This window comes from Nansenia antarctica, assembly GCF_963989245.1.
Source record: "Nansenia antarctica genome assembly, chromosome: 1".
Taxonomy (NCBI): domain Eukaryota; kingdom Metazoa; phylum Chordata; class Actinopteri; order Argentiniformes; family Microstomatidae; genus Nansenia; species Nansenia antarctica.
In genome coordinates, this window is record NC_137674.1 from 34,000,178 (window position 1) to 34,011,795 (window position 11,618).

At 46.0% G+C, this 11,618-nt stretch overlaps 1 protein-coding gene across 1 annotated transcript in view; it reads right to left on the reverse strand.

Moving 5' to 3' along the window:
• The window catches only part of tmem63c (transmembrane protein 63C), a gene marked incomplete at both ends in the record, with an annotated part of 27,101 nt that extends 23,846 nt beyond the window's left edge, over positions 1–3,255 (reverse strand). Inside the window, 1 exon segment of the mRNA XM_080530835.1 lies at positions 3,040–3,255. Coding sequence (XP_080386961.1) covers positions 3,040–3,255 — 216 coding nt within the window.
• Positions 3,256–11,618: the final 8,363 nt, after the last annotated feature.

Below are 11,618 nucleotides of genomic sequence, written 5' to 3' on the forward strand. Positions count from 1 at the left end.
GATTTACCCATCATCCTATGGGGCATAAACAACAACACATCCCTATAAACGTGAAATTGCCCCGTGGTGAGAAGTGGAAGGAGGGGGGGGGGGGTGGATGAATGTTTACAAATGCAAAATATGTGGATGAGAGCCAATGAATACATGACTATAGTATCACGACAGAATAAATCACCTTGTTCATTAGAGCCATGTGATCTGGGCTAGCGTGAGGATGACTATGTTCTGAGCACATCTTAAACAGGTACACTGCAAAAAGTAAATCTATTTAAGTAGATTAAATATCTTAAATCAAGGTAATACATAGTTGTTTTTTGTCTGACTGCACTAGTTTTAAGATATCTTTTACTTGTTTTAGGAAAATCTTGACAAGTGACATTTTCCTGTTCTGTTCATTTTCTGCAGTAATATTCGCCAATATTATTGCTTTTTTTCATGTTTTTGAGAGCTGACTTTTTGCAGTGTAGAGACTGGTCTGGACAAAAGCCATGAAGGGGAAATCAGAGCAACTGCAAACGAACATTTTGACTGAGCTTGGGATATGAATACTAATTCTGCTTTCACTTTGACGGTCATGCTTAACTATGCTCCCTAATCTCTCTGCATAGACTATTATCACCCCCCCTCTCTCTCCTCTCCCTCTCTCTCCTCTCTCCCTCCCCCCCCTCTCTCTCTCCCTCCCTCCCTTTCTCCCTCTTTATCTCTTCTCTCTGTCTCTCCTTCCCTCTCCCTCCATCCATCCCTCTCTCTCTCTCTCCCTCCCTCCCTCCCTCCCTCCCTTCTCTCTCTCTCTCTCTCCCACTCTCTCGCCCTCCCTCTCCCCCTCTCCCCCCCTCCCCCCCTCCCTCTCTCATATAATTGTTGTCTATCTCATCCAGCTGTGTGGGTGTCCATGTTCCGCTGATGATGCCCCTCGGACGATTTTATGCGGCGCGACGCTGTGATTGGTTCACAGGGCGACGGCATCACACGTGGGGGAGTCGACTGGGTTGCCTCGCACTTATCATTAAGAGACTGGGATGACACTTCCTGTGTTGTCGTGACAACCAGGGGAACAATCTCGACGCAGCCAATTAGAAACGCAGAGCTGGCAGATCGGGACTGACACAGAGGGCGAAGGTCAAGCGTGACGAGGCATGACAGAGAGACAGAGGAGGGCTCCATTAGACAGCCTGAGAGACACACACTGCTCTAAGCACAGGGTCAGCCATAGTCAGCGCCCCTGGAGCGATTAGGGGGTTAAGTACCTTGCTCAAGGGCGCAACGGCAGCGGTAGGCACCTTAGATATGATGCCAGCAACCCTCCGGTCACCAGCTCACATGCAGCTCCCTCCTGAGGTGGGGATCAAACCAGCAACCTTCCGATTGCTAGCCGACCTCTCTAACCTCTAGGCTACCTGCCTCTCGAACCTCTAGGCTACCTGACCTCTAACCTCTAGGCTACCTGACCTCTAACCTCTAGGCTACCTGACCTCTAAGCTCTAGGCTACCTGCCTCTCTAACCTCTAGGCTACCTGACCTCTAACCTCTAGGCTACCTGCCTGTCTAACCTCTAGGCTACCTGACCTCTAACATCCGACCTCTAACCTCTAACATTGACCATACCTTGCGTAAAGTACATTTTGGAATCAATACCCTATATTGATCACGTAACTGTTTTTCACCCAATGTTCGCAAAAAACTTGTCATACAACTCATATTCCCACTAATTGATTATTGTGATGTTGTTTATCAAACCGCAGCAAAAACGGATCTTGTCCCGCTTAACACTGCCTATAACAGAATCTGCAGATTTGTCCTTGGTTGTCCTTTTCTCACTCACCATTGTAACATGTATCAGGCACTCAAATTTCCATCTCCTTATGTAAGAAGACACATGCACTGGCTTCAATTTTTATTTAAATGCATTAATCTAAACTATCCCCCTTATTTACAACAGTATCTTGTTCCTTTTACATCTAACCATCGTTCTAGGCATTCATCTCAGTATAATTTTACCATACCTTACGTTACAAAATCAATTGGTAAAAGAGCATTTAACTTTAAAGCCCCAGCTGAATGGAATAATTTACCGGTTCACATTAAATCCATCACATCTTTTGTTTGCTTTAAGCATGCACTGTCCTCTTACCTTTTGACTGATTGTTCGTGTTTCCTTTGATGTTGTCACCACTTACATGTACACCTATTAAGTTTACTGTAAAATGTAGTATGTATATTGTTGTATGTTCTGTTATCCATTTTGGTTGTGTTATGGTTGTGTTGTTTTCAATGTTTTCAACCGGCAATGTGTGTTGTTGTTTGTCTCCTGTTTGTCTCCTGTCTGTCTGTGTTTTGTCGTGTGTGTATTTTATTGTTTATCCTGTTCTTATGTAATATGTAATGATTATGTATTATTCAATATGTATTATTATATTTGTATTGTATTGTATTATTGTATTGTATTATTGTATTATGATGTATTATGCTTTGTGTTGTAACTTAGGACCCCCTCGAAAACGAGATGGTTCATCTCAAGGTTTTTTTTCTAATAAAATAAATTTACAATCAATCTAGGCTACCTGACCTCTAACATCTAGGCTACCTGACCTCTAACATCTAGGCTACCTGACCTCTAACCTCTAGGCTACCTGACCTCTAACATCTAGGCTACCTGACCTCTAACATCTAGGCTACCTGACCTCTAACCTCTAGGCTACCTGCCGCCCCTCTATTATTATCTGGGAATGGGAGGATGGTAGAATACATGTGCTTCTCATCATATCAAGGTACATTCCACTTCCACTATGAGAATTACAGGCCTACTAATGGGAAGAAAGCTGGATGTCATTGTGTAATTGTTTTGTTGGAGTCATGACAACCATGGAGTTGACTTGAATCTCTGGCACCAGAGGTAAGATTATTGGTTGAGGTTGCTGTGACATTGGATGTGTGCGTGTGTGTATGTGTCTCTGTGTGTGTGTGTGTGTCTGTCTGTCTGTCTCTATGTGTGTGTGTGTGTGTGTGTGTGTGTGTGTGTGTGTGTGTGTGTGTACACACCATCCAGCAGACCAGGTTGATGAGCAGCACGGTGGGCACTCCTCCGAAGGGCAGGCCCTGCAGGACGCTGCTGCGGGAGTGTGAGCGGTAGCACCGCTCCTCCGTCGTGCTGTTCTCCTCCCCCAGGGGGTCCAGGAAGCCCAGGACATCCAGCTCCACACCCCTCCCGTCCTGAGGGGGCGCCCCCCTGGTCCAGAACAGCTCCGAGTCCGCCATGGGTGCGTCTCTACGTCTCTGGGGAGGAAGTCACGCAACCATCACTGAGGAGAGAGAGAGAGAGAGAGAGAGAGAGAGAGAGAGAGAGAGAGAGAGAGAGAGAGAGAGAGAGAGAGAGAGAGAGAGAGAGAGAGAGAGTTGTGTGATTGGTATGTTTACATACTACATACTACGTGACACGATCTAGTCTGCAACAAATCCAAATGTTTGGACTTTTCTTTTGAAACAGAGCTACGGAAATACGAATCACAACACAAACTCGCTAGTCACGCCAAAATACTGCAACAACACAATGGATTTGGTGAGTAATCCCCCCCACTGCTACCTAGTTAACTATAACACTAATTTCCATTGTTAGCAGGCTCACAAAACAAGTTGGAAATTAAATGTATTCACATTTTTCGAAAAGAAAAGTCTGATCATTACATCAGATCATGACATGAGGAACAAAGCATTAGAACATATACGCCATTTAGCTGACGCTTTTATCCAAAGCGACTTACATTGCAGTCAGTATATATGGTCCCGGCAGGAATCGAACCCACGATCTAAGCGTTGTTAGAGCCATGCTCAAGTTTGTGTTAAGCGCATGTTTACAACATACTACACCTACTATGCCACACTGAGTCTGAGAATCAGATTCACTCAGATCTGTCTGCCACACAGCACAACAAAGGCAAAAGCAGAAAAACATTAAAGGTCCCATATTATAAAAAAGTCACTTTTTCAGTGCTTGTGCTGTACATTTGTGTCTCTGATGACTCTCTCGCTCTCTCTCTCCCTCCCTCTCTCCCCCACCCCCCCCACCTGATGACCATACTAAAAACTGTAGAAACTAATTCTCAGACAATAACTATAACCTTTACTTAGAATAGTTCAAACAACAAAATGGTTATCCCAATACTCCTGTTTACTTTTCCTTGTAAAGACAATATTCATTGTGATCCTACTGGTCTTCATTATGTGTTATAGTGTTTCCAGGGCCGTATTCCACGAAGGGCGATTAGAGATAATCATTCGCGATTTTGATCATTCGCGATAATTTCAGCTCGAGAGTTCTGTTCCATGAATGTGGCTCAAATCATTCGCTGCTTGGTTGCTATGCAACCAATCCTTTAGAACAAACCTGGTAGCGACCAGGTTTACGGTCTGGTTTAAGTAAGAAGTGTGTCAAAAATAGTCTTGATTATCTCTAATCGTTGTTCGTGGAATAGGGCCCAGGTCTCAAATCAGAATCAGAATTGCTTTTATTACATCCAACGTACACAAGAGCAATATTCAAAATAAAGTGATAACGTGATGGTAGTCGTACGACAGCGGGACCGCAGTTGTACTGCAGTAGAAACAGTAGTGCAAAAATGGTGTACAGGTTACAATGAGATGCAATATTTAAGCGTTATGGAACGAGAAGCCGTGGTATATCGTGGATATTGGCACAGATAGCGGGGTGGTTAGGCACGACACAAATGCGTGAAGCACATTTATCTATCAATATTTCATAAAAGAAAGACAAGAAAAAACTATGTTTTATTGTAAGTCTATTCTTCGCCTGAACAGTTGTATATTGGTTGCTAAGCAATGGTAAGAATGTACAGGAAGTCAAGAGAGAAACCTCAGAGAGGACAGAACCGTTATCTGTTGAAAACACAAAGAGGACCCCTATGATGCCTGTGAAAAACTAACTTTTTCAGTGCTTGTGCTGTACATTTGGGTCTGATATGACTGTACTAAAAACTTTAAAACTGTAGAAACTCATTCTCCGACAATAACGTTTACTTTAGAGTAGTTCAAACAACAAAATGGTTATCCCAAAATAAGTACTTTTCCTTGTAAAGACAATATTCATTGTGATCCTACTAGCCTAATTAAGGTAGTGCTGGGGACACATGGGAAGGGGAGGGGGAGAGGGTTAACGGGTGAAGGCAAGCTTGAAGAGGTGGGTTTTGAGGGCCTGTTATGTCATGTTGTTTCTGGGTCTGAGAGGACAGAACCATTATCTGTTCCAGACACAAAGAGCAGCGCTGTGATGCCTTCGGGCCCGGCTGACGGCCTTGGGCCACGTGCGAGTCATGCGAAGGTCACAAAGGACCCGGCGGAAATCAATAGCTTCTCTTCATGCTTGTTCGCTGAGGTGCGTTTTGTTCTTGTTGCCATAGTAGTTTGTCCTTTCAATTCATCATGGTATGCTCTACCGCCGTTCAACACATACTGTATTATGTGTTTTATCTTGCATTTCAGAGCATTCCGAATCCACAAATCCAATTCCAGGCCTATTGTGTCTCTGTCTTTGATGGAAAGGAACAGGGTGAGAACAGGGTGAGGGCCTGGGGGTGGTTGCCTTCTTGGGAGAGGAGGCTGCAGCGTTTGTGTGCATATCCAACACACTGTAAATCTGTTTAGACTTGTTAGAACACATTGTTACAAGATACCGATAACGCTCTGAGACAAAGAAATTATATCCCATGTCAACAAGCGTGATGACTCACGCCGACAAATGAGTGAGCCAATTATATCTTAGCCCTTTTATATCCCGAGGATGTCAATTTGGCGTACAGTTGAGCTTGTTATACAGCAGATGTGATCCGTGGGCTCGACAGAGTCCTCACCCCCCCTAGGCCCCCCAGGCCTCCCTCATTCACTGTCTGCTGAGCAGGAAGCCGTGTAAGGTCCATTAAAAGGCCAGGGCAGGCCTCCACCTCGCAGTGTGAATGCAGAGCAACAGCGGTGGACTCAGGGTCGATGTGGTGCTGCTAACGAGCAGGCAGTTGACCTTCACTGGCTGACGATGGGGCAGGATGGGGTGGCGGAGGGGGGGGCGGGATGGGTCAAACCAGCTGACCTGCTGTGTGAACAGTCGAAAGTAGTTCCCGCACAGACACAGACACAGCCCTTGCTCTCAGCAGCCCAGACTGACATAGAGCCAATAAAAGCAAGTCGTTATCAAGTCCATTTCGGCCACACATCGGGGGACATCGATTAACATGCACACTTCCCTCCATATTGTCGTTAATCCGCGTGGTGGTGTGGCTCAGTATGTATACGGTATCGCTACAGTGAGGAGAGGAGGGGATCAATGATATCAATTCGATGATCCTACGGCAGCGTGTCCAGGCTTTATGCTGTGTACTCAGCTGGCCCGGACAGCTTGCTGAGGACAAGAGTTTATTGCCAGTGTGTGTGTGTGTGTGTGTGTATGTGTGCTGAGTCCCTGCGGTCCGCATGAGCACACCCGGGGATCAGGGAACATCGTTTACGCTGCGGTGGCGACCGCCAAGGCCTGAGCCATCACCCCGCTGCCTCGTAGAAGCGCCCAGATCACAGAGGGATCGATGCAGACCCATCTCTCCCCTCAGCTCTGGTCTGTATGCATCTGCTCATGCTCATGTAACAAATAGCCTCAGAAAGGTCAATACCAACGCAAGGCTGACTGGACCTGGCTGTTGATGTGATTTGATTAGGATCCCCCATTAGCTGATGCAAAAAAACATCAGATACTCTTCCTGGTGTCCACACAACACATATACAAAGAAAAAACACACAAAAACAACAAACACATTATAAATAATAAGTCAGCAATGAGCACTAACAAACAGGCATGAGGTGTTGCTTCACTTGTTTTTGGAAACTAGCTTTATTCTGAGTTTTAGAGATATGACCTGGAAGGGAGTTCCATTCAACCATAGCTCGTTTTGGTTTTTGGAATAGTGTAGTTACCCCTGGTGGCTTTTCTGGTGGCGTATGTGTGTGCATTAGAGCTAGGTGTGAGCTGCCTATACAAACAGTCCATTAATATTTGTTACAAAAAATACAAAAGAAGTGATGCTTTTAACTTGCTCTCATCAACTTTTTGCCAGAAGAGTCGGTCCTGCATGTTGTTTATTAGCTCATTGTGCACTGAAGGGCAAGCCGAGCTGCTCGGTTCTGAACCTGTTTCCCTAGATTTGCTTTTGTTAGAAACGATGACCAAGAGATACCATAAGTAGATCTATTCAACGAAAGGGTGCTCAGACTTTTTGAGAATACGCCATTCAATTTAGGCCAGGAACATTTCTAATCATATTAGGCTACTCAGACCTGTGGCCAACAGCTATCTGCAGCAGTAAAAGACAGCCAAAACCGCATCACAATGCTGACCAACCACTGTGCTGTCCAACTTTTACAAACACTCGATGACAGGGAGAGACAGAGACAGAGACAGAGAGAGAGAGAGAGAGAGGATATAGATAAAGAGAGAGAGAGGATATAGAAAGATAGAGAGAGAGAGTGAGAGAGTAAGAGAGAAAGAGAGAGAGAGTGAGAGAGTAAGAGAGAAAGAGAGAGAGAGAGAGAGAGAGAGAGTGAGAGACAGAGAGAGAGAGAGAGAAAGAGAGAGAGAAAGAGAGAGAATGAGAGAGAGAGAGCATTAAAAGGACATCCAAACATCCGGGCTGTTATTGGACTCCACATTGGTGGAGTATGGACAGTCTTAGTCACAGCCTCAGTGATGTCCAGTACATTCCATTATAGTGATGTCACAGGACACCAGGAGGCGCTCACTGTGAGGATGGAGAGCTGCCACAGCAACAGGATGTCTCACATTAGCAACGTAGCAGGCATTAGCATCGTAGCAGGCATTAGCATCGTAGCAAGCATTAGCAACGTAGCAGGCATTAGCATCGTTGCAGGTATTAGCATCGTAGCAGGTATTAGCATCGTAGCAGGCATTAGCATCGTAATAATAATAATAATAATAACTTTTTATTTGTATAGCGCTTTTCCTGCAAACATTGCAGCTCAAAGTGCTCCAATCATTATATAATCATAATTTAATTATTTAGTCATTTAAAGGAAATATTAAAAAGATGGGATTTTAGTCTTGACTTGAACATATTTACTGAGGTTGCATCCCTAATGTAAACTGGCAGTGCATTCCACAATTTGGGTGCATAAAATGAGAATGCAGCCTCACCAAATCTCTTCTTTTGTACATGTGGTATACAGAGAAAACCAGCGTCAGAAGACCTAAGAGCTCTATTGAGCTGATATGCTAGCAAAAGGTCTTTCAGATATTCTGGTGCTATGCCAGTGAGAGCTTTATAAACAAGCAGAAGAATCTTGAAATCTATTCTGAACTTAACAGGAAGCCAGTGTAGAGTTTCTAAAATAGGAGTTATATGAGCTTGTCTGCTTGTTTTGGTTAAAACTCTCGCTGCTGCATTTTGGACTAATTGCAGCTGCCCAATAGCTTTCTTCGGAAGACCAGAAAGGAGACAGCCATTAGCATCGTAGCAGGCATTAGCATTGTAGAAGGCATTAGCATCGTAGCAGGCATTAGCATTGTAGAAGGCATTAGCATCGTAGCAGGCATTAGCCTGGTGGACGAGCTGATGATTCTGATTCTGATGAATTCTGATTCTCTGATTCTGATGAATTCTGATTATCTGATTCCGGTTCTAATGAATTGACAGTTGCAGCGGAGTCAGAGTCAGCAAGAGAGTGCGTGGACACGGATGTCAGGGGCTGAAATACATTAATTAACTGCCATGAAACCATGATTTCCCTCGCTGGGCTGAGATCTCAGTTCAGCTCCTTGTGCAGCAACTGTCGTCCACAGCTTCTGGGTTCCCCTGAGGACAGGAAGCTGGGAAACAAATACCCAGCGGATCAGAGACAAATGGCCGCTCAAACGGAGTCATCTCTGAGGAGTTGTGTTTCTGAGGTTGCTACGCTTGCGTTCGCCCTCTTCAACGCCCCCACCACACCACGCTAGAATCACACTACAACAGTGGTGTCTTACACCAGTACAGTGCATCCTGAGTAATCTATTCAGTCACAATACGGCTTTACGCTTCTTCACAGCTTCCCACACCGTGAATAATATGCTTAGTTAACGATACAAACTTAACAGTAAAAGCCCTCTATTTCAATAAGCAACACCGCCAGTGTAATGTGATATCAGAGAAGGTGTTAGCCAACCAGAAACACTTCTGTTATATCTCCGACACAATGACTTACAGTACGACAAAAAACTAATGACCCACTGAGGTGTTTCAGTAACCATAGTAACCGTGAGAGTAGCCTACGATACTTTATCTTTGACTCAACTTACATGACAGTGTGTGTGACAGGTCGGCTGATATCATCTCACAGTGAGAGGTTAATTAACGAAGAGGCTTTGTGTCGTAGCAGTCACAAAGCAGATGACATGATAAGGATGGAGTTGATTTTGACAGCAAGATAACACTTCAGTGAAACACAACCAACATCGAGTCTGAACAGAGACAACAAAAGCGACTTCACTAAAACTGTGCTAAGACACTTTACTAAGACACTGTACTAAAGAGCAGAAATGTGAGTTTAGGCAGTGAGCATCACTGGATCAGAGGACACCTAACCTACAGACAGGGTAACCAGATAGGAGACAATTTCCAGCCTAACCACAGTCTAAAAACCGCTAATTACTATTGGGCAGGTGCCCATCTCCTGCCCCATAAACTGTATGTCTGTTGCCAATGATGTTTGTAAAATAAATTAAAACCCGCCCCATCTGGCAACTCTGCCTACAGACAAAACACAGAGATGAAGAATGAGAGCTATGTATATATCACTCAGGAAAACCACGAGAGAAAGACCGTCGGTCTGAGGGGTTAGTTTGACCTACAACAACAACTAGGGTAAGCGGCAGAGCTTGACAGGAGGAGTTCACACAGACCTTCAACGACACTGTCTCTCCCCCGTTCTCCTCCTCTGTCTCTTCCCCTCCTCCTCTGAGCAGCGTAGTCACTCTCTCACTCCCTCCATCACCCAGTCGGGTGAGGTGAAGTGGGGGTGAAGCAGCACCTCTGTGTCTCTGTAAAGAGGGACAAGCTGATTCCTGCTGCTAATGTGTCTATCAGAGGGAATCTCCACTCCTCCACTCCTCCTCTCCTCCTCTCCTCCACTCCTCCTCTCTTCCACTCTCTCTCTATCTCCCAACAGTCAGCAGGTGCAGCAGGACAGGATGTTGGCTGTGGACTCCCCGCTGCGTGGGGTCATGGGGGGGGTCACTGAACAACCGTCACCCTCCTGACCGATATGACTCAGCACATCTGTGTGGTACACCCCCCAACCCCCACCACCCCGCCCCCTCTCAGGAGATGTCTCTATCCCTCTTTCTCTCTCTCCCTCTTTCTCCCTCCCTCTCTCTCTGTCTCTCTCTCCCCATCCCGCCTCTCTGGAGATCTCTCTATCCCTCTTTCTCTCACCCTCTCCCTCTCTCTGTCTCTCCCCCCCCCCTCCCCATCCCTCTCCACCCCCCACCCTTCCTCTCTGTAGATGTCTCTATCCCTCTCTCTCCCTCTCTCTCTGTGTCTCTCTCTCTCCCCCTCTCCCCATCCCTCTCCACCCACCACCTCTATGTAGATCTCTCTATCCCTCTCTCTCTCCCCCTCTCCCCATCCCTCTCCACCCCCCCACCCTTCCCTCTGTAGATCCCTCTTTCTCTCTCCCTCTCCCCCTCTCCCCATCCCTCCCCACCCCCACCTCACTGTAGATCTCTCTATCCCTCTTTCTCTCTCCCTCCCTCTCTCTCTCCCCCCCTCCCTCTCCACCCCCCACCTCTCTGTACATCTCTCTATCACACTTTCTCTCTCCCTCTCCCTCTCTCTCTGCCTCTCTCTCCACACCCCCCCCCCCCCACCTCTCTGTACATCTCTCTATCCCTCTCTCTCTCCATCTCTCTTCCCCTCTCTCACACATGCACTCACTCACCATTGCACATTGCAGACAGACACTTCCGCACACACAGACAGACGGCCGCCCACACACTCAACCACTCATTATTCCCACCTCAGTGCTGCTGCAGTCTGTTTTTTGGATAACAGAGATGGAAGCACATTCAGAAATGTTCAAAGTCTGGTCCTGTCTTGTCTGCATAGGGCTCTCTCTGCCTCTGCTGCCTGTGTGGATGTTGGGGAACCTAAGCTCACTGAACACTTCTCTGATACATAGATACATATAGATAGACAGAGAGACAGACAGACAGACAGACAGACAGACAGACAGACAGACAGACAGACAGATAGACAGACAGACAGATAGACAGACAGACAGACAGATAGATAGACAGATAGATAGATAGATAGATAGATAGATAGATAGATAGATAGATAGATAGACAGACAGACAGATATATAGATAGATTGTCTGTCTGGCTGTCTGACAGACAGATCTCCTATCGCGCTCCTTAGTGCAACAAAGTTCCTCATGGATCCTCAGTCCTGAATGGAAACCCTCCTGAGTCAATGCAGCAGATTTGGATCTTGACTCTGACTGGCTGCAGAACTGCTTCTGTGTCCTGAGTGGCAGTAGGAGTGCAGGGTCTGTGGTCTGTGGTCAGTAGGAGT